Below are 14,336 nucleotides of genomic sequence, written 5' to 3'. Positions count from 1 at the left end.
GCTGTTGCAAACTGGCTCAAATTAAGATCCTACATCTATATGCCTAAAATCTGCTGGCATAATAAAATTGTCTGTCACTTGAAGGAAGATGAATCCAGGGATAGGGTTTGATTGGGTAATGTGTTGCATTGCTCTTACTGTACGCCAGGATAGTGTTTATTAGTACCTCACCATACCAAAACGGCTGGCAACGAAAAATGAAAACAAGCTTTCTTATTGGTCGGATTTAGGTAAGTCCCTCCCTGTTTCGAGCTATTTGCTTCCTATTGGATGAGACCCAGGTTTGTCGTTCATTCACAATATTCTAGAGAAGCACATGGCAATGCTTGAGGCTAGACCAATTGTTGCTTTAGCTTGCTAAATTTGCAAGCAACACGTTGGATGTTATTGACTTTTGATTTACTTAATGACATAAGCAGGACATAATGTTGTCATACCATGTAATATCGGTTTTACTTATACGGTCATTGCACTGTTATTAGGCATTATGTGGTCAAGCTAAATTCACCTGTCAAGATGGAAGAAGCCAATGCTGTATGGCAAAGTATTAAAATGGATGGATGGGTAGATTGTTCTATAGCCTACAGAAACGGACAGATACAGACAGATCGTGCTTTTCCATTTACAGTCGTTATTTTCCACCACCCTGTCCCCTATCCTCCTCTCAGTCCTCCTCCATCCCCCCACCCCCTCTCCCATTTCATCATCGTCCTCTGTGAATGTTGAGAAGGTCTTGTCCTCTGCTGTTTGACGTCTCTCTCAACCACTGCTCTCGACAAGCATGAGATACTTCGTGACGTCTACAGAGTCTGAGGGGGCGTGTGTACAGTGTAGTAAAACGAAAGTGCACACCGACTCGATTATTCTTCAACCCACACTTGGAGAGGTGGAATCACATAAAACCGAATCGGTCTCAGTCAGCAGGCAGTGAGGGATATTCCAGATTGAGTTGCGGGTCTGTTATTCTAGTAAATAAGGTGTCTACTATATTGTAGTTGTTTTTACTGCAAATCGCAACTATTTATCACCAGAGCCTGTTTTATGTCTAATTATGTGTTTCAAGGGATTCGAATTGAACACCTTGTCATCTCAATCAGATTTTTTTTTTTTAATAAATAAGGGGGAGATCAACAACGTCACGCAGGACTACTGTTTCAGTCGCAGTAAACAACTTTTTACCATCGCCACCGCAAATTGATTGTAGGCCTGTAGTCTGCTATTACACCGCCGCTACACCGCCATCATGCCTAGTCTGCGACAGTCTTACACCGTGACGGTGCCCGAGGAGTCGCCGGCTACCGCTTTCCCCTTCCTAAAGGCGGACCTGCGCAGGAAGAGTCCTCCAATGTCGCGGTCAATGTTGATGTCCACATTTGTGGGTCTGCTTATCAATCAAGCCAAGGTAAGTGCGCCTATTCCGTCTACAAGCAAAGGGATATTCAGGCAGTCCACGCACTACAGATGTGGAGTGCCCATACCGCAAATTGAATGGGCACGTCACATCGATCACATTGTCAGTCGATTTTGTCAATTATGGGCCGATTTGATATTGACAATAACATGGATAGATTTGTTTTAGTTACAGGAGACATTCCCACCCCAAAAAATAAGCCCAGTAAAGGATAATGTTGGCAGCTAAACGTACTTACATAATAATGCCATTTATAATCTGTGAGCAACAGATTAAATGTGTTATGAAATTGCATTTAGAGATTGAGGATTTTTAAACTGTTCATTCGATGTTGGAACTTGGAATCTTGTCGGCTCCGTGGCATTAATAGTTATTGATTTTCCAAAGCTAAAATCAAGTAATTATACGTGATGCACCTGTAGGTGGAATAGGCAGGCCTACAAATGATTTCGACACCCGTGATATTAGAATATAATTACAGTATGTGTGGTGGAATGATGTAACCATACTCAGGCCAATTTAGGCTCAGGTAATTTATGTTGTTGCTTTGTTTACAAAGGTGGATCTAAATAGGGTATGACGGTATAGGAATCGTTTCAATCCAATAGAAAAAGTTTTCACATTGTGTTCAAGGCATCCGGCATTTGAAAACCGCGGAGCGTTCAAGCCAGCTGTCTGCTTGTCACCGTACTCGTACTGTAACCTCGCGCAGTTGATTTGGTTACGTAATCCGGATTTCAGCAGTTTTGCTATGAGCGTTCTCTACCCTGAGGAGTGTGTGCACTGCTGGCCATAATGCATATCATTTAGGCATACCTCCTTCCGTTCCAGCTGTTCTTTTCTGGCCCTGAATGCAGGCTACGCTTTACAGTACAGGACATTTGTGAGGATACTGATTCATATGTGCCTTTACCTCCAGTGTGACATGCAGGCTATAGTCTACTGTAGAGAATAATTAGGCCTAAAGAAAAAACATAATCTGATGTAACATGGCCTATTTAAACAACAATGAAATCGTTCTTGAAAAAATATATCTAGGCCTAAATGTAAATGTATTATAAATGTAAAGGCCTGTATAATATGCCACAACTTAAGCAGGCAGGAGAGCAACATCAGCGGCCATATTTATCAATCGTCGGAGAGTAAAATAGCTGATTTAGGATCAGTTTTTACTAAGATCATAATGAATAAGATTCCATGGACTTGATCCTAGATCTACTGTGAGACGTTTTAAGAATATGGGCCCAGGAATCCTTACATGAGCCCTGAGTAAATGACAGGATGACCCCTAGTGGACAACCAAAGGCTCACAGTGCTTTATAGCTGCCTGTCTAGCATTCCTTCTATCAGGCAAGTTTTCAACACAAAACCTCACAATGAAACACCAAACAAACCACCATTCATAATCATTGCCCTCAGTGCTGGCTTGTCCTTGAAAGTATACACTTGATAAAGAGCAGTGTTTTACATCACAGTGTTCCCTGGTTGATAGAGGAAAGCCCTGTCAGCACTTGTGGGCGAAGATAGCCTGATTTGTCGATTGTTGCATAACCGCAACACACATTAAGAACACTATTTGCCCTGTGTCACACTAACAATTAGGGCGTGACATTGTGTAATGACGTTTGAGCGAACACCAAGATAAGGAATATCAGCCTATATCTCCAGGAAAGTCTCACCTTATCTGATGTACAGTACACTGTGGGTGATAGGGCACATGGATTCTCAGAATGGGCTGAGGGCCTAAATATATGGATGTCCTTTACGGGGAGAGCAGAATGTTCCTCAGTCAGGACTGTCACCGATAACCATTGAATAACGGTAACACAACATTATCACCGCTTCAACAACATCAATAGTTGTAATACATTATCACTGCTTTATCCACCACAGTTTTGGTGTCATTGGTATGAGCTGTACAGTCAGCCTACAGTGTGTCTGCTGGGTGGTGCTACAGTATGAAGCGAGGTGTGTTTGCATGTGTGTCCCAGTCACAAGTTGTTTGGCTGTGACCAGTCCTGCACAGTAAGGCTGGAACACAATGTTCTCCCCACTCTCATACTTTCAATCTGTGCCAACCAATGGAATGACTTCCTCCCCAATGGAATGACTTCCTCCATTGGCCGTCAGCCAATCAGGGCCCTTATTGTTGGACCCACCTCCATGTCCTGAGTGAGCCACATGCCGACAGAGCCCATTCTCCACAGGCCTCTCCTCAGTAATCACTGTACTAGTGTCCCAGTGTCCTGGCTCCGGTGCTGTTTCTACCCAGGTTGTGAGGAACTGGCCTGTGCATGCTGCTCAAGCCTTATGCTCTGTTTCAGAGCTAACAATGCAGTGTGGACCCAGACACACCCTCTGATTGGCCATGTGCAGCAGCGCAGTCTCTACTCAGTACTCACACTCCAACTCAATGAGAGTTTGACCTCTAGAGACAAGGCCTACACTGCGCTGACAGTGGAAAGTGAACTATGAGAAGTATGAGGCATTTGGTACCTGTCTGGTTGTGAGAAGTGACATTGTGGTGCTATGTACTGTACCGTATGTGGAATGGTTTGGTCTGGGACGGAATAGTCACTGTCTCATGTTTCAGACTGTATTAACAGTGTGCATGTGAATGCACTAGAGGAATGTGTAATATTAATATGTAACTTCCAAGACTTTCCGTTCCCCAGAAATGTCCCTGTACAGCAACGTGTATTACAGGGACACTGTATAGAGTAGGTTACATGTAGCAGTAAGCTTGGAAAAGCAGTATTATCCATTAAACCTGCTTAACCCTGCACTGGTTTAAACCAGTATTCAGAGAATACTAAATTAACACATTATCCCTTTAACTGGCACACCATGAAAAAAATGGCAGAAAAATTGTTTTGCAAAATATATGTATTTGGCCTCAGTATAGGCCATAAATGAATAATGTATGTTCGCGTGACTTAAACTTTGATATATAATGCATCGGAAACATCTTAACCAGCCTGTTGAGTTGCCTAATTAGAGTAAACTAATTTTGTATTGGAATTTGCATAGACTTTTTAATATATATATATTTTTAAATGATTCATTAATTTATGTTATGACTGCTTAATTTACTTATAATGAAAGACAGGCTTAGTTCAATGAGGACTGATATAAAATATTAAGAAAATATGATACATTTGTGTGTCAAAATTATGTTTTAGAGGTCACCAACAAATTGTGGTAAATGAGGTTCGGTTTTGCTCACATTCACTTCCTTGAATGTGTGTTGGAAAAAATATGGGAGTCCGGTAATGAAAACCACATGATTTTACTAAATGGGATTTGTTGAGATGATAAAATATGACAAACAATACCATAGTATTACCATAGTATTGCTATTAGTATCTGTCCTGAACAACAATAGCAATATGGAAGAGATCAGGATATAATTGATCTTTGCCCTGGTGCTAATGCAGGCCTGATAAGTCAGGTATTGTTCTTTCAGTTCTTGAGCCACAGATGGTGGTTATTTGTGTTTTGGTCATGACAAGCAGTGTCCCTCACCCAACGTCTCACAACGTCACAAAGCACACCACTCATGACGTAGCTACCACGTGTGGTGTACTCTGACCTTAAGGCAACGATACACTCTGACCATCAAAAACCCTTCAGACAAGGTCACACCACTCCAGTGAACATCCAACCATATCCGCGGGAAGTAGGGGTGCTGAGGGTGCTGCAGCACCCCCTGAAAAATCGGGAATAAAAAAAAAAATATTAATAAAAAATTTATTTAAAAAAAATTGCAGTCTGTAGCACGGCAATTTTTTTGTTTGTTGTTGAACATTTTCTTTTTCACAAAGGTAGTGCACTGGTCCTTTGCCAGTCCTTTATTAGCGGACCGATATAGCCATCTGTAGCGCAGGCAATACAATGGTATGTGTTTGGTCCTGTGTCCCTTTAAGTTGACATGTATCAGGGACTGAGTGAAGAGGGATTTCTACCTTGCTCTAACCTGTGTCTCCCTGTCTTTGTCGCAACAGAACTCCAAGAGTCCTCAAGGCCTAGTGGGACTGAGAAATCTCGGCAACACAGTGAGTAAACCATTACCTCCGCCACTAACACAAGTCTGTTATTACACTGTGCTTATGTCTGGTTTGTAGCGGATCTGATGTCCACTCTTTGGAATATCTATCCCTGTCACTGAAAAGTGTGCACTTCTAGTCTAATAAATATTCCCTCCTTTTTCTCTCTCTCTGTCTCCCCCTTCTCTCACCCACTATTTTCTGGTGTAGTGTTTCATGAACTCGATCCTGCAGTGTCTGAGCAACACTCCTGACCTGAGGGACTACTGTCTGAGGAACACACACCGCACCGAACTCAACAACACCTGCAGAGCCAAGGCTGCTCTCATGGAGGGTAAGACACACTACTGCTCCAACTGGTTGCACTTTACTTAAGCCTGCAGGTATAATGCATTATTAGAATGACATTAGAAGGATATTACCAGCTGACCAATTCTGGAAAATTTGACAGTCGTGAAAAAAAGAAAAGGACAAAATGGTGTAAAAAAAGCACTAATCATGTTTATGCAACATAATAATCATCCTAAGAATATTTACAGAACCACCTGAGGGTCACTATAATATTGACCTCTAATTTGTAACAACCTGAATGCTTAAAACGTACACAAATTGTGTCTTAAGTTGATTTGAAACATATAGGAGCTATTCTGTGCATGTACACACACACACTGATCCCCAGACATTGTTTGGAGATGGTGAACAGTAACAGTAGTTCTGTCTACTACCTGATTGATATTCTTCACATGGCTCCTCTCCCCTGCAATGTGACCTCTGCTTAACAGTACAATGACTAAAAGTGGTCTCATTCTCTCTCTCTCTCTCTCTCTCTCTCTCTCTCTCTCTCTCTCTCTCTCTCTCTCTCTCTCCTCTCTCTCTCTCTCTCTCTCTCTCTCTCTCTAACAGAGTTTGCCAAACTCACTCAGACCCTATGGACGTCAGTCAGCAGCGAGGCCATCAGTCCCTCAGACTTCAAGACCCAGATCCAGAGATACGCACCCAAATTTGTGGGATACAAGTAAGTCCACTCAGAAAAGGGCTGTGGTCTGATCTAGTAATTCTATTTCTATGGTCATAAGTGTGCTGGGAGAAAGCGAGTTCATTTAATGTGAACTTTCTTAACTATTAAAAATGTCATCGTACTTTCCCACCCCTCTCTCGCTCTCTCTCTCCACAATGCATTAATGTAGACACATCTTTTATATTCATTTCTCATTTTGTGGCTGTGGTTGAAATAATGAGCTTTTGAAAGTAAACATCTCTTTCTCTCTCTCCCCCCCATCTTTCTCTCTCTCTCTCTCTCTCTCTCTCCTCTCTCTCTCTCTCTCTCTCTCTCTCTCCTCCAGTCAGCAGGATGCTCAGGAGTTCCTGCATTTCCTATTGGACGGCCTCCACAACGAGGTCAACAGGGTCACAGTGCGGCCCAGGCTCCCGTCCGAGGACATTGACCACTTGCCGTAAGTCTCACCTCCCGTAGCACCAACCCAGGAGCATGTTAATTAGTTTGAATCGTTTTGAAACAGAAAATGACAATTAGCATTTCTTAGTCTGTTTTCTTCTGCTTGGTGCCTCATGAACACGACCTTGACATGTTCTCCTAGGATTAGACATGCCTAGACATGCCTCATGATATTCAGGCTGTAACTGCCTTTGTAATGAGTCATGTTTTTTTGTTTTTTTTAACAAGACTGGGTACCTCAGATTAAAGTCCCCTGGGATCTGTATTAGAGAGGAGTGTGTCTGTTCTAGAGGAGCTCGTTTGAATGTAAACTGATGTGGGATCTGTGTTTGTCTCCTCCACAGTGACAATGAGAAAGGGAAGAGAATGTGGAACAAATACCTAGAGAGAGAGGACAGCAAAGTGGTTGGTAAGTGTCTGAGTGACTGAGAACAAGTGTGTATATTACAAGTGTGATTTTCAATGTGTGTAATAGTGTATCTGTTTCTCTGTATAGATCTGTTTGTGGGCCAGCTGAAGAGCTCTCTGACCTGCAGTGAGTGTGGATACTGCTCCACTGTGTTCGATCCATTCTGGGACTTGTCACTACCCATCGCTAAGGTCAGTGTACGCACTCACACTCACATGCAGGCACACACACACAGTGAAAAAGCTGTGTCTAACTGAGGGTGTTTGTGTCCAAAGAAAGGTTCAGGGGAGGTGAGTCTGACAGACTGCATGCGACTCTTCACTAAAGAAGACGTACTGGATGGAGATGAGAAACCGGTAAGGAACTATTGCTATTGGTGTGTGTGTGTCTGTGTCTGTCTGTTATTTGAGTATTTGGTATTAAAAATACTTTTCCTGTTTATTTGAGTATTTTCAAATGCACAGCCCAACAAGTAATTTTATTTGAGTATTTGAATGGTTCTTTTTAAAAACCAAATAGTCGACCAAATTGTATTTAAGAGAATTTTCAAATACTATTTTCAAATAACTGGTTTAAACTCATGGGAGTGTATTTGAGTCAGTGTATTTTAATGTTTCAAATTCTTTCTAAGTTAATTTCCAAATACATTAACATTTTCAACTACTTTCTGAATACTTACTTTGAATGTATTTGAAAGTAATTGAGATATTGGAAATAGTATTTGCACCCAGCTATGTTATGTGTGTGTGTGTGTGTGTGTGTGTGTGTGTGTGTGTGTGTGTGTGTGTGTGTGTGTGTGTGTCAGTGTGCGTTTCCAGATGTAATGACCAAACTCTCTTCCTCCAGACATGCTACAGGTGTAAAACCAGGAGGAAATGCACTAAGAAGTTCACCATCCAGAAGTTCCCTCAAATCCTTGTGCTTCGTATCCTTTCCATGACTTCATATTAGTGTCCCCATCATTGGTTCCCCCAACAATTAAGTTACTTCCAATCTAGTAGTAACAAGTGTAGTAGTAATAGTTTTAGTAATAGTAATAGTTGTTGTAGTAATAGTTTTAGTAATAGTTGTTGTAGTATAACTTTATAGTAGTAGAAGAGTAGCAATAACACTGTAACCAGATACAAAGCTAGAATGAACTGTCATTTTCAAGGAACTTTGGAGCCAAAGTCGTTGAAATGTTATATATTTCAAAAAGTGTATTATAAGTTTGCGGTTCTGGCTTCTGGGGTTAACCAATGTAGCCAGCTGCCCTATGAAAGCCAGGTAGAGAATTGCATTATAGTAATGCTACAACGCTATCAATATATATCAATATCTAGATATGGTACTATGCTATCAATAGCTATGCTACTATGCTATCAATAGCCATTTATGCCACTATGCTTTCAATAGCTCTATGCTTCAGTGTGCTTGTCCTTGACCGAGCCCCTGTCCCAGACCTCAAGCGCTTCTCAGAGAACCGTGTTCGAACTAGTAAGCTCTCCACCTACGTCAACTTCCCCCTCAAAGAGCTGGACATGAGAGAATTCTGCTCTGAGAACATCAGTAAGTAGTACACACACACACTCAACAAACAAGCACTCTGTCTCCAGCTACTTTGATATTGTATTGTTTTTCTTTTTAGAAGTGCTTTCAGGGCCATTTCTGAAGAGTCTTGTACAGATAAGATGTTTATTGACTGGCCTGATATAAGTACTGACTGGATCATCTGGCTTCATTGAACTCAGGACACACACACTACCGCCCAGTTGAACTGACTTGCTTTGTGGGCTCCTGCTACATGTCATGGACATATGGGCTACATAAAGCCTGGCAGTCTGGTCATATGGATGACATATGCAATGAGCCTATTAGGCCTGTGTCTGGGTCTGATGGTTGATGTTTGAGCCTTGCTCTGTGGACTGCAACAGTATACTGTATGTTTATACAGGAGCCCAGACTTGCTTTGTGTACAGTCTAGATAACCCATCCTCTTTATAAATTAGGCTTAAAACAAACATTGTTTTTCAATGATGTTAGGGGACTGTTGAAACTGAATGCATTAGTGATGTCAATGACATAACACTCATCTTTGTCTCTCTATCTCTCTCTGTCTCTCTCTGTCTGCATAGTGAATGCAGTGTATAATCTCTATGCCGTGTCCAACCACTCTGGGAACACGCTGGGTGGCCACTACACAGCCTACTGCAGGAACCCAGCCCTTGGGGAGTGGTACAGCTACAATGACTCCAGGTATGTAATGATACCATGCTGTCATATACATCTTCATAATACCACTAGGAGTAGTTTGCTACTATATGAGGGTTAATGGCTCTGTTTTCTGTTTGTTTGTTTTCTGTTTGCTTGTCTCTGTGTGTGTATATCACTACACTGAGTATACAAAACATTACGAACACTTTCCTGATATTGAGTTGGACCCCCTTTTGCCCTCAGAACAGCCTCAATACGTAAGGTGTCAAAAGCGTTCCACAGGGATGCTGGCCCATGTTGACTCTAATGCTTCCCACAGTTGTGTCAAGTTGGCTGGATGTCCTTTGGGTGATGGACCATTCTTGATACACACAGGAAACTGTTGAGCATGAAAAACCCAGCAGCATTGCAGTTCTTGACACACAAACCAGTGCGCATGGCACCTACTACTATACCCCATTCAAAGGCACCTAAATATTTTGTCTTGCCCATTCACCCTCTGAATAACACACATACACAACCCATGTCTCAATTGTCTCAAGGCTTAGTAATCCTTCTTTAACCTGTCTCCTCCCCTTTACCTACACTGATTGAAATAGATTTAACAGGTGACATCAATAAGGGATCATAGCTTTCACCTGGATTCACCTGGTCAGTCTATGTCATGGAAAGAGCAGGTGTTCCTAATGTTTTGTACACTCAGTGATTATTTCTATATATGTGGGTTTGTCTGTGTGTCTATAACAATGCTCTGATTAACACACACTTCTTCTCTGTGTCCTTACAGGGTGAGCCCCATGTCATCCAGCCAGGTCCGCAGCAGTGATGCCTACGTGCTCTTCTATGAGCTGGCCTCCTCCTCTCATTCACGCCTGTGAAGCTATATGTCATGGACATATGGGCTACATAAAGCCTGGCAGTCTGGTCATATGGATGACATATGCAATGAGCCTATTAGGCCTGTGTCTGGGTCTGATGGTTGATGTTTGAGCCTTGCTCTGTGGACTGCAACAGTATACTGTATGTTTATACAGGAGCCCTTGGCACTATGGATTTAGCTTCAGCACACTGTACTGCCAGGATACAGAGATTGAGTTGTGGTTCAACCATCTTCCGGGGACATTGGGAAGAGCATTGGGACAATGGGAAGGCCCTTCCCAGCTAAAAACATGTCCCCTGAATATCATTGAAAGTCCCGGGGACGTGTGTGTGTGTGTGTGTGTGTGTGTGTGTGTGTGTGTGTGTGTGTGTGTGTGTGTGTGTGTGTGTGTGTGTGTGTGTGTGTGTGTGTGTGTGTGTGTGTGTGTGTGTGTGTGTGTGTGTGTGTGTGTTGTGCGTGTGTGTGTGTGTGTGTGTGTGTGTGTGTGTTGTGCGTGTGTGTGTGTGTGTGCGGTCACCATGCAGACGGTGAAGATACCTCTCTATGCACTACAACGAGGACTGTATGACCCCACGTCGGAGTTGTCATTCGTTTCAAGGTCACCACTGAGACATGAAAGACTTTATCACTCCGGCCTTCCGTTCTGTAAATGATTCTATTTAAATTAGATGTCATCATATCTGTGACTTTAGAGATGGGAAGACTCTCTAGCACCATCTGTTGGTGTGCTGTGGTTGCAGGTTTTGCACAACCTCATCTTCCTCCCGTTTCAATAGGACTGTGTGTGTGTGTGTGTGTGTGTGTGTGTGTGTGTGTGTGTGTGTGTGTGTGTGTGTGTGTGTGTGTGTGTGTGTGTGTGTGTGTGTGTGTGTGTGTGTGTGTGTGTGTGTGTGTGTGTGTGTGTGTGTGTGTGTGTGTGTGTGTGTGTGTGCGTGCGTGCGTGCTGTGTGCATGTGTGAAAGAGAGAGACAAAGAGAGCGGTCCCTCTCCAACTTCAAACTAGTGTGGAGATATCATGCCATTGCAAAACAAGATTGAGAGAAACTACATCTAGCTATGTTTTTTATGACTAAATGTGTATTTTTGTATTTATAAAACAACATGGTGAATGTAACTGTACTGTTGTACTAATCATTAAAGTATCACTATTTTTCAAGTTTCAAGTATTATTGTCATGTGCACAAGTATTGTGAAATGCCTTTCTTGTAAGCTCTTTCCCCACAATAGTATTATAAAATAAAGTAAAGTAGAACAAAAAGACATGAGATATAGAAACAAGAAGAACACCAGAACATAAGTAAGTTACATACAGGGTCAGTTCTCGGGTCAGTGACATTTTTACAATGTGCAGGGATGTGCAGGGATAATGGACTAATAGGGGTAGACATGCATAAGAGTAAGGTAACTAGGAATCAGGATATATGATAAACAGTGTAAATTATGATTGCATGTGCATGTATGTTGTGTGTGTGTGTGTGTGTGTGTGTGTGTGTGTGTGTGTGTGTGTGTGTGTGTGTGTGTGTGTGTGTGTGTGTGTGTGTGTGTGCGTGTGTGTGTGTGTGTGTGTGTGTGTGTGTTGTGCGTGTGTGTGTGTGTGTGCGGTCACCATGCAGACGGTGAAGATACCTCTCTATGCACTACAACGAGGACTGTATGACCCCACGTCGGAGTTGTCATTCGTTTCAAGGTCACCACTGAGACATGAAAGACCCATAAGGTCTAGTAGAAGACCCGGGAGGAAGGGAGATGTGTGTGTGTGTGTGTGTGTTAGTTAGCCTAGACGTGTGTGTGTGTGTGTGTGACCCGACCTGAAGAGGCTTGGAAGAAACAGGGAGTAACCTTCAAGGTACCCCTAATCTCGGGGGAAAGGAACAGGCAGCGCTGGATAGTGATTAACAGTGGTGAGAAGTCCGGGGAGGGATACTATTCACCTACTGTGCGTGTGTATGGGTGTGCGTAGGATATCTACTGTTTGTGTGGAGGTATGTGTGTAAGCGGGGAGGGAGCATAAAATGAACTTCTTTGTGTAATGTACTTCAGAACGTTCTCTGAATAAACTGTACAGACCTTTTGCAGATGCTGAGTCTTTGCCTAATTATTAACCCATTGTCTTACAAACCTTGGGAATTAGTCAAGGCTTATTGATTGTTAATTATTATCATTAGGATAGAAAAATTCCCATAACTAGTAGTTTGGCCCAAACACAGTGGACAGTTTTGTTTGGGGATTATTTAAAGGTAACCTTAATGAAGACACCGATGGATAATAATTGGACAAATAATAATAATCAATGAGTAGTAACAATTAACAGGACACTACAGTAAGAAATGAAGACAACAATGAAATATTGAAAAAAGCACAGATATCAATGTTATTGCTCTGATTGGTCATTCCATTGGCTGTCCCTAGGGGTGTGGCAAGAAGCTACATTTTAGATTTAGATTTAGATTTTTTCAATTTTGTTTTCAATTTTGGGAAAGAGAACTGCCCATAAGTCTGTATAGTTTTGGTAGTGTAGGAGAAAATGCAGCTCTGTCTCGACCTCTCTCTGAGGGCAGAGGGAGCACAACCTGTCCTCTCTGGGTAGCCAGATTTGTCTGTGACAGCCAGTTTCTATGGCCAGATTGTGTTCACTGGGTAGTGAACATAGCCAGTGTTTTTCTCAGTTTTCTATCAGTCACGGTGGTTACATAGTCTGACACCATGTACTGTCAGTTTAGAGCCAAATAGCACTTGAGTTTACTTAGATTTTTTGTTCTGTCTTTTCAATAGGTGTTATATTTTTATTTTTGCTTTGTGATGATTTGGTTGGGCCAGATTTTCTGAGTGCTGTCATGAGGCTTTGTTAGATTGGTATGGGTTAGTGAACTGAGCCTCAAAACCAGCTGGCAGAGGGGACTCTTTTCTATGGTCAACTTTTGGCATTTGAGGGCTTTGGTAGGAGTGGTACTCACTTGTTCTTTTTTGGATATTAATCAGAAGAGGGGATTGGCCTAATTCTGTGCTGCATGAGTTGTTTGGAGTTTTTCTCAGTACTCTGAGGATGCTCTTACAGAATTCCGCGTACAGGGTTTCAGTTGGGTGTTTGTCTCATTTGTAGGTGTGTGTATGTTCTCAGTGACAGGGCAGATTAGGTTCCCAGGCTAAAACAGATGATCTGTTTGCGAAGAGACAATTTGTGAGGAGAAGAAGGGTAGAATTATCTAGCCTGGTCCTGGCTGGTGTGTCAGGGCTAACACTACCCCGTAAGTCTCTGCCCGAACCCAGAGGCCACCACTGTCACGTCCTGACCAGCAGATGGAGCTAGTGTTTTAGTTTTGGTCAGGACGTGGCATGTTTGTGTTGGGTATGTTTGTATTGTTGATTGGGACTTCCAATTGAAGGCAGGTGTGTATAGTTGCCTTTGATTGGAAGTCCTATATAGGTGTGTGTGTTTTTCTTTGGGGTTGTGGGTGGTTGTTTTGCACTGCGTTTGTTAGCCTGCAAACTGTTGCTGTCGTGTTATTGTTTTCCTGTGGATGCCTTACTTGAGTCTATTAAAGTATGAGTATTCACAGTCTCGCTGCGCCTTGGTCCATTTCTACCGACGAATACCGTTACAACCACACACCTCCTGCCGTCATTGACATGGTGGCAATATAGTGGCATTACTGTGCCCTGTCATCCCTCTCTGAACAAGCCTCCGCATAATTTATACCAGCCTTCCTTAAGTGCCTTCAAAAGATGAAAGTTTGTCCTGCCCTGTCCCATCCTAACCTAACAGGGCATTTTCTGTTGAAGTCCTGCTACAGTAGGTTTCCAGTGGTGGTCAACATATTTCCATGAGTGGTAGTAGCTAACAACCTGTTTTAAGTTCACATCCTTTCTCTTCCCTCTTTAAATCTCTTGGTGCTCTCTGTCCCTTTCTACTACCCTTTTCAGTCTCTCTCCTCTGGCTCCCT

The 14,336-nt window shown here is 42.5% G+C and overlaps 1 protein-coding gene across 1 annotated transcript; it reads left to right on the top strand.

Annotated features, from left to right (window-relative positions):
* The first annotated feature begins 864 nt into the window (after positions 1–864).
* On the top strand, positions 865–11,551 carry LOC106603727 (ubiquitin carboxyl-terminal hydrolase 2). Its single transcript, XM_014197764.3, has 12 exons — positions 865–1,402; positions 5,416–5,466; positions 5,668–5,791; positions 6,361–6,472; positions 6,801–6,911; positions 7,258–7,322; positions 7,410–7,513; positions 7,598–7,678; positions 8,169–8,247; positions 8,763–8,870; positions 9,437–9,557; positions 10,303–11,551. Exons 1-12 carry the CDS (start codon positions 1,244–1,246, stop codon positions 10,391–10,393), a joined length of 1,206 nt encoding a protein of 401 aa, XP_014053239.3. The 5' UTR covers positions 865–1,243; the 3' UTR covers positions 10,394–11,551.
* Positions 11,552–14,336: the final 2,785 nt, after the last annotated feature.

The sequence above is a fragment of the Salmo salar genome, chromosome 04 (assembly GCF_965601325.2).
Source record: "Salmo salar chromosome 04, fSalSal1, whole genome shotgun sequence".
Lineage (NCBI taxonomy): Eukaryota > Metazoa > Chordata > Actinopteri > Salmoniformes > Salmonidae > Salmo > Salmo salar.
This window is presented reverse-complemented; position numbering and strand designations above follow the sequence as displayed.